General features: G+C 40.3%; 1 protein-coding gene across 1 annotated transcript in view; it reads right to left on the bottom strand.

Annotated features, from left to right (window-relative positions):
• Positions 1 to 10,403: 10,403 nt before the first annotated feature.
• The window catches only part of LOC119811335 (zinc finger protein 431-like), a 28,651-nt gene continuing 18,996 nt past the window's right edge, over positions 10,404 to 20,058 (bottom strand). The window contains exons 2-4 of the mRNA XM_038325221.1: positions 13,858 to 13,984; positions 13,604 to 13,664; positions 10,404 to 12,486 (exon numbers count right to left, since the gene is read on the bottom strand). Of these exons, the coding sequence (XP_038181149.1) occupies positions 11,277 to 12,486; positions 13,604 to 13,664; positions 13,858 to 13,984 (1,398 nt within the window). The 3' untranslated portion in view covers positions 10,404 to 11,276. The remainder of the gene's footprint in view (positions 12,487 to 13,603; positions 13,665 to 13,857; positions 13,985 to 20,058) is intronic.

Below are 20,058 nucleotides of genomic sequence, written 5' to 3'. Positions count from 1 at the left end.
GGACAATGACAATATACATATCAAAATCACACACAAAAAAGGGCATGTAAAACCTGACAAAGCAAGTGCTCGGAAACAGGTGACCCGGCCCAGGAATGAGCCAGCATTCAAGGGGAAGTACCTGACACTCTAAACCATTAGATAAAGTTCCTAAATATCCCAGAATCGTGGATTCACCCACTCTCCTCATCTAATCTCTTTTGTGATAACCAGCTTTGGATACACCCAGATTTGTTTGTTAGCAAAGGTTGGGCATGCTGCCTTCCTGCTCAGAGCCTGTCTTCTATAGTAATTTCTATGTGATCTGTTAGCAGGTAATTTTCTGGGATTAACTCTGTAAATTTGACTGTTTGTTAGAACAAAGAGAGAATGCCTTTAGCTCCAAGTCCTCATGGTGTGGGGGAATGGAGAAAGATCACTCCTTCACTCTGCCTGTGTAGAAGTCACACTGCTGAGGTATTTTGGGAACAAATCCCATTTTGAAGGGAAGAATCATAACTTCACAAGGTTTTTACAGCTATGACAGCGACTTTTCCAGAAGACAAGTGTTGCCGCAGCTCTACAAAATGGGCTGCTCCATGTGGACGTGTACACTTCCATGTGGACTTGTACACTTCCCATGGCTCTACAAAATGGGCTGCTCCATGTGGACGTGTACACTTCCATGTGGACTTGTACACTTCCCATGGCTCTACAAAATGGGTTGCTCCATGTGGACGTGTACACTTCCCATGGCTCTGTCATTGGTCTGCTAGCTGTGCATTGACTGTATAGTCTTGTGGGCTCCAACAGAGAGACACCATGACTATAGTGACTCTTAAAAAGGAAAACATTTCATTGGGGCTGGCTTATAGTTTCAGGGGGATTGGTACATTTTTATCACGGTGGAAAGGATGGTGCTGTGCAGGCAGATGGGCTGGAAAAAGAGCTAATTGGCCTACATCCAGACTAGCAGGCAGCAGAGAGTGACTGTGACACACTTCCTGCAACAAGGCCACAGCTCTTAATAGTGCCACTTCCTATGGGATTTGGGGTGCCACTTTGATTAAAACCACTGTAATGGTCTGTCCTGTCCCTCCCCTGTCTGCTGAGGCAGGCAGATCTTCCTTCCTGCTAGCAGCCTGAGTCTCTTCCTTTTTCTGTCTCTCCCGGGAAGAGGCAGCTTCTGCCTCCCTCCATTCTCCCCACTTCTCCCCTTCCCCCTCTCTGTCTCTGTCTCTGTCTCTCTCTCTCATTTTCTCTATGCTTTTCCTTTCTTCCTTTACCCCTTCTCCCCCTTCCCTTCCATAACCCACTAAATAAATATCCAACCTCACTCTGCATGGCGTGCCTATCTGTGTCTGTCTCTCACCCGCTGCATAGCTCCCTGCCTGGGACCAGCCGCCTTCAGAGATCTGTGGTGTGGTGTCACGGTGTGCCCATCCATCTGTCTCTCCTTGTTGGACTGGCTGCCCCCTTGAGGTCACGCTGCTCCCTGCTGGCTACAGCCACTTGGGGAACTGCACCATCCCTGCCTGAGACTGGCTGCTTTGGGGACCTGCAGCGTTTCTGCTGCTGCAGCTGCTGGGGATCCACAGCATTTTACTTTTACTATTACAATCCCCACAGTATCCAAACTCCTGTAAATATCTCCTCGACCATGTTCAGTAAGTAAGTTCAGTGAACTCGTTGGTTCCCTAGGGTAGACTTTGGTGAAACTGTGCTTTGCATTGTCACTGGAACTTCTGGGGATGGGAAAGACATTCCTTTATCCCCTACAACCAGGGAGAAAATTCTCCCAACAGATCATAAATAGATTTGTTAATATTCTTAAGTCTCATGGTACTAGAAAAAGGAACCAGTACATGAAAGAACATTATTAGAGGAATGTAAATATGGAAATAACCTTAGTAAAGAAGGACTTAGATATATGATGAGGGTAATGACTGGATAGTTCCAGATTTTAAAAGACCAGAAATTTTACAAGTTACCACAGTCTACATAATTATTTAAGGTACATAAAATATGAGAGTTAGAGATCATATTTTTTATTAAAGTTGGTAAAAGCAGATATCAACTATTTCAAGGACTGAATAAAATGTACATGAAACAAAAGTTTATTGAGTTATATCTGGCTATTGAAATATTATACAGTAGTTAAAAGTGCCAAACTGGCATTAAACTGATCTTCTGGATGTTTAATAATCATTCTTGGAGGCTATTCTAATATGGTTAGAAGGACGAAAATGGAGAATATTTCTCCCCTTTCCCTACAAAGTCAATGAGTTCCTGGGAGAATACGGCCTTTGATCACTCGTCTTGTTCATGGAGGCCATGGAGACCACACTCAATGAATTTGAAACACTGTCCAGTCTACAAGAAGGAGGTTCAACGTAGGGAAGATTTCCTCATGGCTTCTTTTCAATGACAAATACAGGGAATTTCAAAGACTGGTCAATTCTACAATATGCTGAGCATTTAGCTCCTCCTGAACCAGCTAGTTCTATACCCTGTATACTCCTATGCCAAAAGTCATTGTTCCACCCACACAGGTTTGTCAGTTAACCATTTAAAAATAGGGCTCTCGGTGTCCTTTAAAGACCAACTGCTATTGTTTCTTGCTTATGTACAACTTGAATAGTCTGTGGCTGTTCTTGATAATGTTCTGATATTTTTCTCAGAAACACTTTTTATTTCATGGTTTGTTTCTGAGATTGGAGGAATGTTTATCTGTGTTTTCCATTGCTGCAACAAATCATGTCTCCATGAATTTATTTTTATGGTAGTTTTAATTTTCCTGCCCATCTTTCTGGCCCTGTCACTCAACTCATCTTATGCCTTGTTTTACCTGAGATAAGGTTCCAAACCCTAAAAACTGAACATTTACCTCCTGAAGAAGCCAAATTGGATGCCAAGATTTTGTTGAAATTATGGTTACGTTTTTCCCTGTCTAGCAAAGCCTCAATTTCAATGCCATTTATTTCTATTTGTAGCTTTGGTCTCTGATCATTTATAGCAATTTCCCAAAATACTTGTTTTTCTGGTCACTGCTGAGCTTTTTGTTGTATCAATTGAAACTGTTCTGTTTCTTATCACATCAAGAGCAGTGTGGTTTTAAACAACAGGTATTAAATCTTTTAACTGTTCTATGGATGAGTTTCTTTGATGCTGACAGGGATTGGTTGAACCAGATTGGTTGAACAGGCCCCTCGGGGAATTTACTGATGGCAAATGGTTACCTTGCCTGTCCCTTGTTGAGCTGAATGCATTAGTCCAAATGCCAGCCTTTGTTGCACCTCTGTATACTCCAGAAGGCTGGGGTCTTCTGTTGAGATTATCTCTAGAACAAAATATTTTTTCTAGGAACACCCTGCCTACAATCTCTTTTCAAATGACCTTGTTTACCACAATTAAAACATATGACACTTTGATTTTTCTTGAAAATTTTTAGAAATCACTTCTCCTATTCAAGTAAGTGTGAGACCCAATGTCAGCTGTCCTTTGAATCCGTTCAACTATTGATACTAATTTCAACTTTAAAGGCCTAATCACACTTTTGCATTATGAATTAGCATTTTCAAAAGTCAAAGATTGAATTAACATTTGTCTAACTTCTGGATCTGAAGTTCTATTTACAGCTAACCCTGCCCCAAGCATTCAGAGCTGCTATATTTCATAGAACCAAGGTGTGATCATTAAGAGTAAACTATCTTTGCAAATTACCATTATGGCCCTAGCCGAGAAAATTCTCACTGGTCTAGGGAAATTTCAATACGTCTAGTCCTACTTCGTCATTCTATGACCCCAGCTTCCTCTCTCCACCACGTTTTATATTGTAACTGAGGAATAACTTCCAATGTTGCTATAGCAAAATCTTTTCAGTGTGGAATAATTCTGTTCCTAATTTTCCATGAATTTAACATCTGCTTCACAAAGGGTAAATGCATACCATATGAAATGACTGCTTCCTTAAATCTCAAATAATCTAACATTTCTACATGATTCCAATAAATTTCTGCATAGCCTTGGGGATGCTTAACATAATGGTCCTTCTTGTAAAGCAGCTGGATAAATTAAGGTGGATTTTCTATTAACCTTAAGTTGCTCCTTTTCAGTTTCATAATGCAATGGTATGGTAGGTTTTGCTCTAAATTCCTTTGTCTGTATCTGAGCATTTTTCTTATTTTCATTAGTAAGCTTTTCTAAAGCTTGTATCTTATCAATAGTAAGCCCTTCTAAAACTTTTACCTTATCAGTCAAATTTTTATTATTTTCATTGATAAGTGAGTGCTTCTAAGGTTGTATCGTATCGGTCATTTTTTTCTTTTCATTAGTAAGTCATTCTAAGTTAATTTTTCATTTTTTGGGGAAGTTATCAAATCACCTTTTAAGGATAAAATATGAATTGATATCTTAGTTAGGGTTACAATTGCTGTGAAGAAACACCACGACTATGGCCACACTTATAAAGAAAACATTTAATTGAGGGTGGCTAGCTTAGTTTCAGAAGTTCAGTCCATTATCATCGTGAAGGGGAGCATGGCAGTGTGCAGGTAGATGTGGTGCTGGAGCTGAGAGTGCTATATCTTGCAGGCAATAAGAGGTCAACTGACAGTCACACTGAGGGAAGCATGAGAAAAAGAGATACCAAGGCCCACCAGCACAGCGACACACTTCCTCCTAATAGTGCCACTCCCTTTGGGGGCAATTTTCTTTCAAGCCACCTCATTTACAAAAGTGAAAGTAATTACAATCAGCATAATGCCAACCCCAGCTAAGTGGTTTACCCCGTCATTTATTCTTTTCATTTGCAAACCATCCACACAAACATTATACAGGGTCCTAGCTCCCTGCATTGTAACATTTCCAATTTTTAGCATGGGAAAAATTTTTCTTTCTAATATTAGTTTCTCTCTTTCAGGACTTCCCAAGTGTCTCACCAAATCTGCTGACTTCTTGGTTTATCCACAGCAACAGCGCCACCATCAGAGGCCCATGTTCTATAGTCCTGCAGTTTGGCGAGACACAGGAGGTGACTGCAGAGGCACCAACTGGCAAGATTTCTCCGTCCAAGTGACTGCCATGCATTGGAGCACCACATAATGTTTTTCTGCCAACTTAGAGAGTGCACATGAATGTTCTGACTTTTATTTTTTTTCAGATCAGTGTTTCTCTGTGAAACAGTCCTAGCTGTCGTGGAAATGAATCTACTAATATTGTATTGTCTGCAACCCCATGGCCCCTCAGTCAGCATCCCACCAGCCACTCAAGCAACAGCCTGCTGGAGCTTCTGGTTTCGTGGTCCAGACTCTGTCACAGCCGCCACATGTACATTTAAATTAAGTATCTATCATTCTATTTATTAAGAAGACTCAATAGTCAAAGTCTGGAGTTAAAAACCTGCTAACTCAGAGAGACTGAGTAGGAACTAGCTAATAGTTCTTTCTGGCCAGAGACAATGCAAGAGAAACATCTCTCCCCTTGTCCCAGAATCAGAAGGAAGCTCAAACTTCATTCCTAACCCTTTCCTTCCTGTGCTCCCTCTCTATCCAGATTTCTGGCTTCTCTATGGCTAATTCTGGTCAGCTAGTTGCTGGCTCCAACATATGATTCAAGGTTTAACATTATTGGCAAGTCTCAGGAGTTGGTCACAGTGCAATCAAAATATCCCACAACAGAGACAGTGGAAATGATGTGATTTTAATCCCAATTTACGTTAAAAAGTTGAAACAGGCTTTATGACCATGTGCTCCAGAGACTAGGGATTTATATGAGAGCACACCAAATATTACTTAAGGTTTTTCTCTAAGCCTGTACACCATTCACTGGAAAATATTAGGCAGGTCCACACATTTTACCCAGATCTTCTATTATGGTTGAACTAGAGTAATTATAGTAATTTGTTTCATGATAAGTTTAGTTTTCTACCCATATTTTTGATTTCCTGGTCTGTGGCCAGTTAGGACACTTATCAATTAATCTTGGATTACCTCAGTATTCATACCTAATGCCTTCTACTGTCAACACAGGAAAGCTTTTATCCTTCTTCATGCCCTTCCCTTTCGTCTCTCTGCATTTAGAAGTTCTCAATAAAAGCCAGAGAGGTTGGAGGACTCTCACTCATTGGTCTATTTTTCCTTTTCACACACCAGTCAAGGCCCAGACAAGGAGTGGCAGAACTATTCCCATCCCTGAGAAGCAGAGGCAAGATTAAATGTTCAAATCGATTCTTAATTACATAGTGTGAGACAAGCCTGAGCTATGGGAGAAACTGCTCTAAACAGATAAAGTCAACAGCACCCGAGAAAAGCAGAAATTAATGACTAGAAAATATTTGAGAATAAAAACATGTAAGAGATTAGAGCAATAAATGAGACTTTTTAAAAAGATAAATATAATTGAAAAAGCAAGAGTTCTACTGATCTTGAAAAAGGGCACGCCATTCTCTGGTAGAGGGAATGGCATTAATAAAATAATGTTTGACCCTGCCCTTATATGCAGCATTAGCTGTTGTGATCTGTACATTGACACACACAGTTCCAGCCAATGGCCTTTTACTCAGCCCACTGAGCTGACTTAACTGTGCCAACCTGGACTGTGTATATCTGCAAAGGAGAGCCTCCTCATTGGAAAATCACTATTTATTGGCTCAAGCTAACCTCCCCAAATTGTAAACCCACCAATCTGGCCTGGCTTCAGTCACATGACATGAATAAATGCATGCTGGTAAATTGCAAATCACTCTCCTGCCACAATCAGGTCCTTTTTCATAATGATGACTCTATCAACTAATTGCCTACCCCATTTCCCACTGTGGTGTAGACAACAAACTATTCCTCCTATTCTAGTCTGCAGACAAATACCATGATCCTCATGCAAATCCTTTTCCAGTTACTGCAATGTACAGTGTACTACATGACTCCAATGAGTAATTCTAAAACACAGTGGTGGTTCAGGCCATTCATAATTTAGTAGATTTAATCAACAGGGCAGAAAGGTCACAGCCCTGGAGAGTATCAGAAGGGGATCAAGGCCACATGAGTGAATGTAAGAGAACTTGTCTCAGAAACATTTTTCTAAAACACTGGATGTGCAGTTGTTCTAGAATATGCCTTCCCAGAAATTAGTCCACACTCTGTTTGTTTTGGGGGTTGTTTGATCGATTGATTTTTGTTTTTTCTAGAATAAGAGTTTCTCTGTGTATCTTTGGAGCCTGTCCTAGAACTCACGTTTTAAACCAGGCTGAGACTGCTCATGTGTTCCTGGCTGCCGAGATCCGAAATAATCACAGAAACTATATTAATTACAACACTATTTGGCCAATGATTCTAGCTTATTCCTAGATAGCTCTTACATCTTGAATTAACCAATTTCTATTATTTTGTATTTTACTACGAGGATCATGGTTCACTGGTAAGGTTCCGGGCCATCTGTCTCCTTCAGCAGCTACATGGTGACTCTCTGACTCCACATTCTTTCTTCCAGCATTCAGTTTTGTTTTCCCGCCTAGCTCTATTCTACCCTGCCACAGGCCCAAAGTAGCTTCTTTATTAACCAATGGTAATAAAACATATTTAGAGTATACAGAGGGAAGTCACACATCACAGGCTGGCCTCAAATCCACAGAGATTTGCCTGCCTCTGCCTCCCAAGGGCTGGTATTAAAGGTGTGCACTAGTAGTCTGACTAGTCCACACTCTTAAAAGATTAATAAAAACCTCTTTAACAACAGAATGCATCTGACTAATACTAAAAGAGGAGCCAAACTAGAATAAGTTTTGCATTTGTCTCTTTTAGATTCAGGCCCCAGGTTATACACTGAACAATTTAAATAAAGACAAAAGATTGCAAGTCTAGAGGATAGCCAGATCCGTTACAGAAGAAATCTTTTAGATCATATAATATGATCTACATTTAAAAGATATTATCAACAGATTTAAAAAGATGTATCATTGCCTTTAATTCTTACACATACAAAGGGCAGAGAACACCAATACAGAAAACATCAAGGAACACACCTATAAGCACTGTGCATGCTGTTCTTAGATGAACAGTCCTGCTGAGCAAGTCTAGTCTCAGCTTTTGCTTCTTAGCAGGCTGGCTCAGAGGAAGGCCACATGAAGGAAAAGAAGTTCATTTTAACTAGTTTCTGCCTGCTGTCTTGGGCTGTGACATCACCTTAGAGAATTCTGTTTTTAAGCTTTTTGTGTTTTGTGTCTGTGTACCGTACCTACAGAGGCCAGAAGATGGCATCAGATACCTATGGACTGGAGTCCAAAATCTTTAGCAACCAAGTTGTTTCTGGGACTGGAACCTGTATCCTCCATAACAATACCCAGGGCTCTTAACTGCTAAACTGTCTCTCTAGCCACTTTTTTTATTAAAAAAAAATTTATACACTTTAATTAAAGTTATTACATCACTTTCCCCCTTGTCTTCTCTCCATGTAAAAAATACATGAATAAAACCTGCTGAGTCTATTTCTGTTGGTTGTGTGTATATGGAACATGACATTGGATCTGCAATTAGGGAGCTCATCCCTGCCTGAGTCTAATTCCTCCACTTGAAGAAAAATTCCCCTCTTTAAGGAGCAACAGGGGTCTGACCCTGAAGTGAACAGGGCTGCCTTGGACAGGAAACATTAGAAAACCTGGGATGTAAATACCTCAGCGTATGCTTGCTGGTGCCATGGCCCTGAAGTTCCGGAGCTGCAGTAAAGACTATGGACACTGGCCAGAACTAATCATTGTCTCCCTTAGTTCTTGGGCATCCCACCATTTTCAACTTAAATAACTTGAAATCCTGAAATTCCTGTCTCCACTTTCTAAGTACCATGGTTACAGTCCTGTGCCACCATGCCTGGCTTAGGTGGCTTCAACTTCATTTAGTGAGTCATTGGGGTAACAGGATGAGTGAAATGAGCAGTTACACTTAACTGTCTTCAGAAAGTCCTTATATCTGTAAGCCTGGATTTCAAAATCTGCCCCAGTCCCTGGATGAGTTATAACAGATTCAATGATAAAGGAAAACATTGCTCACAGTTGGAAGACAGTGGACTTTAAGGTAGGAGGGATGCATTTCATGGGAGCCTTCTGGTACTGGAGTTAGGGCCAAAGCCTGTGTCCTGGCTACCCAAACCATCTAGGCTCAGTCACTCATCCTCACTAAGACAATTAAGAGAACAAGGATATCAAGTTGTGGTGTGCCTACAGGGGCCTCTGAGTGCCCCCTCAGTGCTCAGACAGGGCACTTACAAGCGGGAGTTGGCTAATGGGATCTGAGGGTAAAAGGAATAAATCCGCTCACACACGTCCTCTTCTCATCATGTCCCATTTATTCTTCCCTATCTCACAAGGCTTATATACCCACACAGAGACAATTAACAATTCTCTGGCACTACCAAGGATACCAGGCATGCATTTTTCGGGGCCAAGAAGACAGATAAGGCTGACAAAGTGGGTGTCTGTTATTTATAATCTCAGAAAGGACATGGTTGTGAAGCGCCTGGGAATATCTGACAAGGGTAAACAGGAGGGAGAGGGGGTTTGGGTTTTAACTACACTTGTGTGGTTAGTTAAGCTGGAAGTTTGTAATTGATAAATGTAGAGAAAAGGGAAGAAAACACGGCAGTGCTGTGCACTTTCTAAGTACTTCTGCTCTGGCTGTGGCTGGGAATACAGCAGTGTGGTAACCACAGTAACCAGCTTACCCTGCGGGAAGCAGTCACATTTTCACCCAAATGCTAGCTGATTAAAGGTTCACTCTCAGCCCTAGAGATAACATCTAAGGTGGCTAGATCAAAGGGGAAACTGTGGTTACTTAGTGTAAAATCCAGAGCATGGCATGTCCAGCCTCTGGGCCAAGGTGGTGGTTTTATTCCAGCTAACCCCCAAGTGAAAATTTCCTTTCCATTGGGCCTTTTTAAGAATACAAGGCATTATATTCTATATATAAATATTATACAGCCAAATGAAAAGTCATCTGGCATAACAGTACATGATGAAGTTATGCCCAATAATTGATTAACATACTGCTGGAGTTTTTTGGGATGAGTCCCACTACAGAAACGAGAGTTATGGCTTCACAAGGGTTTTGCAGAAATGGCAGAAATGACTATTCAAAGGCAGCTATCCTCCAAGCTCTACAAACTGGTTTACCCCACCAATGTGTGATCCTGGTGGGTCAGCCTAGTGATTTTGTCAGCTCTTTTCTCACTGTGTAATCACTCCTGTGGACCACAGCATGTGCCCACCTATAATGCAGACACTCTGGAAGCAATGTGGGCAGATCTCTCTGATGTCCTAATACAGCCTAGTCTACAGAGTGAGTTCCAGGCCAGACAGGGAATCATACTATGGTTATTTTATAAAATAAAACACATAAATAAACAAACAATAGAAAAGAAAAAAAGCAAATAACTAGTAATTATTAAAACATGGTATTTATTCAGTATGATGATTTTGGAACAGTTATGAAAATATAAGGTAATCAATTCATCCTTAGTTAGAAGGCAACGAAGAAATCTAACAAAGCCCTATAATGATTTTTTCCATCCCTAAATCCCTCCCAATTCTCAGCTTTCTCCAGTGCAAGGTATTCAGATAAGGGGTAAATGTGTCTTCTTCAGCAGAGAAGTTTTCTTCTGGGGGACTCAGTCTTTGCCAAGAGTGAGACTCCTGGGGATCTCAAGGGGTAAACTGTTTCACTAGCTGCTAGCCAACAGGGAAAGTAGAAAAGATGTTTCTATCTTTAGAATACCCTTATTCCTACCAGGCAGGCAAGTTACAGGGATGACAGGAGGGGGACTGAGGGACTAAGGCTCATGTGGTGACCACAAAGCCGGAACCTTCAGGATGCTGCCACTGAAAGCTACATGTAGTTGCCTAAAGAAGGAAAACTCGAAGACTTGGAGGGCACAGAACAATCACACCCATGAAGTTTTACACCTGCATCAGCTATTTCATGTGATTGAACCGAAGTGTAAAATCTAAAAGGGAATTCATAAGGCTTTTGTCCATGAGTTTACAGTACAAACAAAATACAGAGAAACATCATAAGCTTGAACAGACTGTCGACAACTGTCAGACTTTTTTCTTCTCCAGAATAAATAATCTTGTATAACTGAATGTAAGAACGCTGGCTAAAGATTTTACCAAATCCTTTGGTTATGAGTTTTTTCAGGTTCTCAAAGACAACTGTGATGTGCAAAGGCTTTAAAAGATTGACTATACACTAAAGGTTTTCCTCTTGAATGAAGACTACCACAAAGTGCAAAGACTTTGCACACTGACTACATGTTTAGGGATTCTCTCCAACATGATTATTTCCAATGACTTCAAAGAGTACTGTTACATGCAAAGGCTTAACTACATTGCTTGCATTCATAGAGTCTCCTCCAGTATGTGTTCTTTTATGTATTTGAAGGCTACTGTGATGCGCAAAGGTTTTACTACATTGAGCACATTCATAGGGTTTCTCTCCAGTATGTGTTCTTTTATGTATTCGGAGGTAATTGTGATGTGCAAAGGCTTTATCACATTGATTACATGCATATGGTTTCTCTCCAGTATGTGTTTTTTTATGTATTTGGAGACTAGTGTGCCGTGCAAAGGCTTTACCACATTCAGTACATTCGTAGGGTTTCTCTCCAGTATGTGTTCTTTCATGTATTCGGAGATAACTGTGATATGCAAAGGTTTTACCACATTCAGTGCATTCATAAGGTTTCTCTCCAGAATGTGTTCTTTTATGCATTCGGAGATAACTCTTATGTGCAAAGGCTTTACCACACTGATTACATTTGCAGGTTTTCTCTCCAGAATGTGTTCTTTTATGCATTCGGAGATGCCTGTTATGTGCAAAGGTTTTACCACATTGAGTACATTCATAGGGTTTCTCTCCAGTATGAATTCTTTCATGATGCTGAAGAGTATAGAGATGTGCACAGGCTTCATCATGTTGAAGACATTCATAGGGTTTCTCTCCAGTATGCATTCTTTCATGCTTTTGAAGATGACTGTGACGTGCAAAGCCTTCACCACATTCATTACATTTGTAGGGTTTCTCTCCCGTATGCGTTCTTTTATGTACTCGGAGACTATTGTGTTGTGAAAAAGCTTTACCACATTGATAACATACATAGGGCTTCTCTCCAGTATGCGTTCTTATATGTATCTGGAGACTAGTGGGTTGTGAAAAGGCCTTATCACACTGATTACATCTGTAGGGTTTCTCTCCAGTATGTGTTATTTTATGCCTTCGGAGACTACTGAGATGTGCAAAGGCTTTACCACATTGCTTACATTCACAGGGTTTCTCTCCAGTGTGCGTTCTTTTATGTATTCGGAGATAACTGTGATGTGCAAAGGCTTTACCACACTGACTACATTGATTGCGTTTTTCTCCAGTAGGAAATCTTTCATGTCTTTGAAGATGACTGTCATATGCAACGGCTTTATCACTTTGAGTATATTCACCAGATTTCACTCCAGTATGATTTCCTTCATGCCTGCAAAAATAATTGGCACATGTAAAAGCTTTACTGAACACATTACACTCATGACTCTTTTGACCTGAATGAACTGATTTTAGAATTTGGTCTTACTATAAAGCCGAATCGGATCTTAGGGTTTTATCACTTTGTTTACACTCACAGTGTTCCCCTTCATTAAAGGTTGTTTAGATCTTTGAAGATACCTGTGATGGTAAGAGCCTTTATTACATGGCTCACATTTAAACATAGTTTATATGAGTTTTTCAGACAGTTGAAGAGAACTGGAAAAAGTTGGAATTTTGTCACACTGGTTGCATCAGTAAGTTTTCCAATAGTGTGAATCATACCACATTTGCATAGCAAACTAGGACAAACAGAAGAATTGCTACATTTCTCATACTCATAGGCTATCTTATAGTGTTAGTTTGCTGATATATTCCCAACGGAGCTGGAAAAACCAATGAATTATAAACTTGTATTGCATTCAACAAGTCTACTCCAAGCGAGGACTACTGTATAGAGGGATATTGCTTCTTTCCATGCTCACATGGCTTGTATGCAGAGCGACATATGAAATATCAAGTAATGAAAGAATAACTAATAAAACGTTTCCACACTGCATTCACATCGTTTGTCTTTTGGTTCCTCATAGGCCTGTGGTAAGAAGTTAAGGTGCTCCACAATAATCGTCTTGAAGCTCATAAACTGCCTCTCTCACTGAACTCAGCAAAGTCCCAACAAGTCCCATATACTTGTTTATATGGGTAACACCAGCTTTTCCGTGTACTATTTGCTTATTAGAAGATTTTGGACATATATTTATCACCTATTCATTGTGTATGCCTTTTGGAATACTGAAGTGGTATGAAATTAAATGGATTAGGACTTTACATGGGGCCAAGAGTCAAAAGGTGATCTCTGTTAAGGCATTGTTTCCTTGTCTTCTTCATATAAGAATGACTTGTAAACACAAATCAGTTCCCTGACATTGAGGTACATAGTTTTGTGATAATTTAATAATCGTCACTATACTTAAGTGCTTATTTACACAGTTTCCTTGCCTTAAAACTTCCAGTTCACATTAAAATTTCTTAAAGAGTTACATTTGTATCCACTCGCACATGAAAATTACCTTTCATTTCTTCTAGAAGTTTGACATGGTTCTTCAATATTATGGTCTCCCGAATTGTAGCCTAAAATATAGTATCAGAAAATGTCTATTATTGGAAATTATGAAAAATTTAAGGTATTATCATCATTGAACTTTAGAACTCTACCTGATTTATTCACCTCATTCTTCCTCTTTCTCAATCAAAATTGCAGAAGAGCGTCAATATCCAAGAAGCAGTTGCCCCCTTATTTTAAAAAGTGAAGCAAAATTAGTACCTATAGCAGTGAGATTCCTGTAGGTCTCCAGCATCACATCCTTGTAGAGATTCTTCTGGGAGGGATCCAGCAAAGCCCACTCTTCCCGAGTGAAGTCAACATGCACATCATCATAGGTCACTGCATTCTAAAATATCCCATACATGTGTACAAAAGAAAGTGTGATACAAACAGCATTGCAAATGTGTACTTCATTTACAATATAGTCATATAATTCTGGTGCTTCCCACACTTATTCCATTGCACAGAATTTTAACTGTAATCACCAAGTCACTTTAGAAGGAAACTTAGGAGGTCCACCCCTGTCATTTCTGCACCCTTTGAATGGAATATAGCCTTGCACGAGAAATGCATTAATTATACCAGACTTAGTAAGAGAGAGACAAGCAAACAGATCAACAGTACTGAGTACACACCAGAAACATTGTATGACCAATTACTAACTACAAAAAAAAAGATGAAAAAATTGGGTGTAATGTCTCATGCCTTTAATCCCAATACTCAAGAGGTAGAAGATGGTATATCTCATTGAGTTGAATGCCAGTATGGTCTAAGCAAAGAGTCCCAAGATAGCCAAAGGTATAAATTAAGACTCTATCACCCTGCAAAAATCAATCAAACAAAAAGAAAGAACTCAGAGATTTTTATTGAAGTTCCTAAAAGATTTATACAGCTCTGTATTCATTTTCTAGAAACCTGAAGTGCCCCAGGTTAAACTGTAGCATTAATAAAAAGTTATTAAAAGGTAATACATGATTAAACAGTTTAAAATGGAAAGATAAAATGTTAGCAATGTAAATGTTGATCATAAATAAACAATAAGGAGAGATGTCTCAGTAGAAAAGAGCTTGCATTAGGTGGGTGTAAATAGAGTTCTTGCAGAAAATGGCAGCTGGCCAGATTCTGGAGTGTTAGCCCCTGGGCTTTGATCTCCCTTTTGTGACTGTCTCCTTTTGTGTGAGCTACCTTTTGTTTGAAATATGTAATTTTTACCTTTTTTTCTTCCTAAATGGTTCAATGTTATGGGATAATCTTTTTGTACACTGTGAAGGTATGTCTCTGCCAAGGCAACTTCTGTTTTTTTTAATAAAGAGCTGAAGAGGATAGGCAAAAGAGGATAGGTGGGACTTCCGGGCAGAGATAGGAACTCTAAGACAGAATCAGAGAGGCAGAGATTACAGTATGGAGGCGAGGTAACAAGCCACATGGCAGAACATAGATTAATAGAAATGAATGGATTAATTTGAGTTTTAAGAGCAAGTTGGGAACAAGTCTAAGTTAAGGCCAAGCTTTCATAATTAATAAGAAGTCCCTATGTCATTATTTTGGAGCTGGTGGTCCAAAGAAAGTCCATCAATTGTTCAAAGTCTATGAAAACTTGATTGTAGAAGTTAGAAAACTGAAAGTTTCTGTGACTGAGAATTGCTTTGACATTTGTCTCCTTTGTAGAGTTTCAGATAAAAGATTTCGGTATATGATCAGATGACCTAACCGCCATCTTTACTAAGGCTGACCATGTGGACAACCGCCATTTTTAGTAAGGACAAAAAGATGTGTTGGGGGGGGAAGGGTCTGTGGATGTGTGCACACATGTGACTTGGATTTAACTTTATATGTGGAAATGTAAGCTAGCTTCAACACTCTGTGTTTATGTATGTAATTTAAATTCAACTGCTCTTATGTGTGCAGATAACTATTGTTTAGAAAAACATCATTTACTAAAGTTAAAGAGTAAACTTCTTAGTCCTAATGAGCTCTCTATTCCTTGTAGCTCCTAAACTAAGAAAGCAACGAGTCCTAAATATTTGAGATTGGTATGTACTTTTGTATGATGATAAAATATATGATTAGATCTGTTACAACATACTATATATCTGGCCTAAAATATAATCTATATGTTGATAAAAATTTAAGGTTATAAAATCTATTCAGATTGATAAGGAATAAATGATCAAGCTCTTTAATTGTAGCCATGCTAAGTACTGATGTAATTAGCTACTGGGATAAGCCCTAACTAGTCCCCTATATGTTTTCAGAACTAAGCTTAAAACAAGTAACAAAAGACAAAGTTTGTCTACTCAGATATACCCAGTAGAAAGTCAGACCTCAAATGCTCAGAGATCTGCAGAATATGGCATTTAAAATGTTTAAATAAAAAGGTTTTTTGTAATGGAGAGTCGGAACTACTCCTGGAAGCACCCCTATTTCCCCCAAAGAAGACAAATGGGTACAGAAGAATCTCCACCCATAACTTGCTTCATAAGTGGCAGCACTAGCCACTGGGGGGAAAAACTGCCTTTCACCTCACCTGCTGCTAAGACTGTGGGCATCAGGACACTGAAAACTCAACCACCTCAAGTTGCCTAGACAGAGGTAGGTAGGCCTTCCCATAAGGAGAAGCCTATGCGACCGTCTAGGGCCTACAAGCCCACCTCTGAATGCTGCCGTGAGACCGCTGCCCTCAACCACCACAGAGGACCTGAGGTGGCTGTCAAGCAAGTAAGTCTCTGTCATTTTTAACTGCTAACTCAGGTGAAGTTTATCCTTCTCACAACTCTGATGCTATTTGATGTTTAGTAGCTCTGCCAGCTTAACAGCAGCAAGCAAGTTCCAGCCACCTTCTCAGTTCTGTGTGAAATTCAGGTCACAGGCCTCAGTCTCCTAGAGCTAATACTAAGTCCAGACACAATCCACGTCATTACCAGACTCAGAAAAGAGATAAACTCATAAAACAAGTGTCAATATAACTTCTTACCATTCCTTTGTTTGAAGGAACTTTGCAGTGACTGCCCTCAGCAACCAGCCACCTGTGTCTCCTGAGTTAAGGTGACGCCATGATGATGGGAAGGAACAGGTGCTTTAAGGTTCACTTATGGAACATAGAAAAGCTTAAGATATGAGGATCTAAGAATGTTTTAGTGTCTAAGAAGGTGTTGTAAGGTGTGCAAATGCGAGTTAGTAAGCTGTGTACATATAAATTATAAAGATCTGAGGATGAAAAGGCTTAAGTGCTGATAAAACAACTCAAGACATTTAAAAGAATGCAACATGTTCCAGATTTCTCTCTCTCATCATGCCACTGTTATACTAAGACTCCCAAAGTTCCCAGTCTTAACATTAATTGCCAAAATCCTGATAAGCCATTAAGCTGGCTGAGTACTACCACTATGTGAGTACACCACCCTTTTCTACAATGTAAATATCAGTACCTACTATAAACAGTGAGAATGCTAATAGGTCTAAAACTTATGTTTTCATAAACTCAAAGTATTCTTGTAAGCTCTGGGGAGTCGACTTGGATCCACCCAAACAAGGCAGATTCACTCCAGATAAGTACCATTCCAGTTTTCCCTGGTCTTGCAATCCCCCTCCCTCAATAACCAGGATCTAAGGAAATTTTCTTCCCTAAACTTAACCTTGTCATCTGCTCTGCCAGCACCTCGCCAGGTCCAAGAGGCATAGGACAGTTCCATCGAGCCTGGACAGCAGCCAGGCAACCAGATACTCGAGGACATGGCAGGTTTCCCTGCTTTTTCACATCCCCCAAGATTTCAACACCCACAAATCAGAAGGAAGTGGTCTCGAGAACTCTGGACCCTCATTCCCCTAACCTGCTATGCCTAACTCCTCACTTTTTTTAAAAATAAACAAAAGGGAAGAATATTAGCATCCAGGCACACCTGCCCCTGCCCCTTGGGGACCTGGCAGAGTGTGTCACCCTGTGTGCATGGCAGGCAGTACCCCAACCTAGTGTGATCTCTGCGCACATACACTGCGCCCCATCACTTTAAAAGGAGGAACTCCCCTACTTCCTCCTCCTTTCTCTTCCTTTCTCTCTCTCTCTCTCTCTCTCTCTCTCTCTCTCTCTCTCTCTCTCTCTCTCTCTCTCTCTCTCTCTCTCTCTCTCTCTCCCTTCCTTGCTCGCTTCCCTTCCCCCAATAAAACTCCCAAAGTAAGCTGTCTCCAAGGCTCTCACCTGCTGTGGGGCTCCTTGAACCTGAACTACCCACCAAGGTTCATTTTGCGCTGTTTCATAACATTTTCTAATAAAAGAAAGAAATTAAAGATAGCTGGAACATAGAGTTCTCTGACTCCATGCTACCTGCCAGCTTCTTCAGACAAGAGCCCGCCCGACACTACTGTGTCTGCACTTGAATTTCAAGGAATGACGGACAGACAGGGCTCCACTGCTGCAGCCTGAGCTAGTGCAGCCTGTCTAGAACATAGAATTTTCTTATTGCTTATTTGCTTAACTTTGGTTTAAATTGCTTTTTTTATTTTTCCTCAGAATTACTCAATATTAAAGGTTCCTTCATTAGAAATTTTTTTCCCTATAACCATGGGAATAACTCATTATCGATGGTTCCTTCATGGTAGAAAAATTTTTTTAAAAAGCCAGCTTCGCCCCTCCTTCATTAGCCTGCCTGCAACAAGGCAGGCCCTTTGTCAGCGAGCTGCTTGGCCTGCAAGGAGACCTGACAGTCTGCCAGAGGATCCATCATTCACTGGGGTGAGTGAGGAGTGAGTGCCTGAACCGGGGCAGCTGCCGGGAGAAGGACCACCGACATTCCCCAACTCTCCCCCCCACCCGCACGCTTCCTGCTCTTCCTGCAGGGGTTATTCTCCCCGGATACTGCCTCTCTCTTCCTGTCCCTTCCCAGCTTGCACCCAGAACCCCCTACCCCGCCTCATCCTCCCGTCTTTGGGGCCACAAAATCCCACAGCTCAGCCTGTTTGGGCGCCGGGGACCTGGAATTGAGTGCACCCAAGCCGGTGGGAGGTCCCCTTCTTCATTAGCCTGCCTGCAGCAAGGCAGGCCCTTTGTCAGCGAGCTGCTTGGCCTGCAAGGAGACCTGACAGTCTGCCAGAGGATCCATCATTCATTGGGGTGAGTGAATTGAATTCACTGGGGGGAATTGAACTTCTAAAAGAAGACCCAAAGGGGATTATTCAGAGGAAGAAATGGGCAGGCGCCAATGCAAGAATTCCTCCAACAATTTGAAAAACAACATGAAAGCACCAGAACCCAGCGAACTTATAACAGGAGGACTTGAACACACTAATCAAGAAGAAGTAGAAAAAATTGACTTTATGAAAGTAATAGAGTCCCTTAAACAGGAGGTGAAAAACTCCCTTAAGGAAATGGACGAGAAGAATAACAAAAAGTTTGAAGAATTGAGTAAATCCGTAAATGATATCCTAGGAAACCAAGAAAAAACAATCAAACAGATAATAGAAACAGTGCAAGACTTGAAAACTGAAATGGAGGCAAGGAAGAAAACACAACCCGAGGGCCAGCTGGATATGGAAAATCTATGTAAACGAACAGAGACTACAGAAACAAGCATAACCAACAGAATACAAGAGATAGAAGAAAGAATCTCAGATTCTGAAGATACCATAGAGAAAATAAACGCACTGATCAAAGAAAACAGCAAATCCAACAAATTCTCATCACAAAACATTCAGGAAATCTGGGACACAATAAAAAGACCAAACCTAAGAATAATAGGTGTAGAAGAAGGAGAAGAATTACAGCTCAATGGCCCAGAAAATATATTTAATAAAATTATAGAAGAAAACTTCCTAAACCTAAAGAAAGATATTCCTATTAAGGTTCAAGAAGCTTACAGAACACCAAATAGACTGGATCAAAAAAAAAAAAACATCCCCTCGCCACATTATAATCAAAACACAAAACATACAGAATAAAGAAAGAATATTAAGAGCTGCAAAGGAAAACGGTCAAGTAACATATAAAGGAAAACCTATCAGACTAACACCTGACTTCTCTATGGAAACCATGAAAGCCAGAAGGTCCTGGATAGATGTTTTGCAGAAACTAAGAGACCATGGATGCAAGCCCAGATTACTATACCCAGCCAAGCTTTCGTTCACTATAAATGGAGAAAACAAAATATTCCAGGTTAAAAACAAATTTAAACAATACGTAGCCACAAATCCAGCCTTACAGAAAGGATTAGAAGGAAATTCACAAACAAAGGAGTCCAGCATTGTCCAAAATAACTCAGACATCTACTGACCCTTCACCAGCACATCTCAAAGAAAGGAAACACACAATCTCTACTACCAAATAAAAAATGACAACCGGAGTTAACATCCACTGGTCATTAATATCACTTAATATCAATGGACTCAATTCACCTATAAAAAGGCACAGGCTAAGAGATTGGATACGAA

This window comes from Arvicola amphibius, chromosome 4 (assembly GCF_903992535.2).
Source record: "Arvicola amphibius chromosome 4, mArvAmp1.2, whole genome shotgun sequence".
NCBI lineage: Eukaryota > Metazoa > Chordata > Mammalia > Rodentia > Cricetidae > Arvicola > Arvicola amphibius.
Note: the sequence above shows the minus strand (reverse complement) of the source record. Positions and strands in the feature narration are given on the sequence as shown.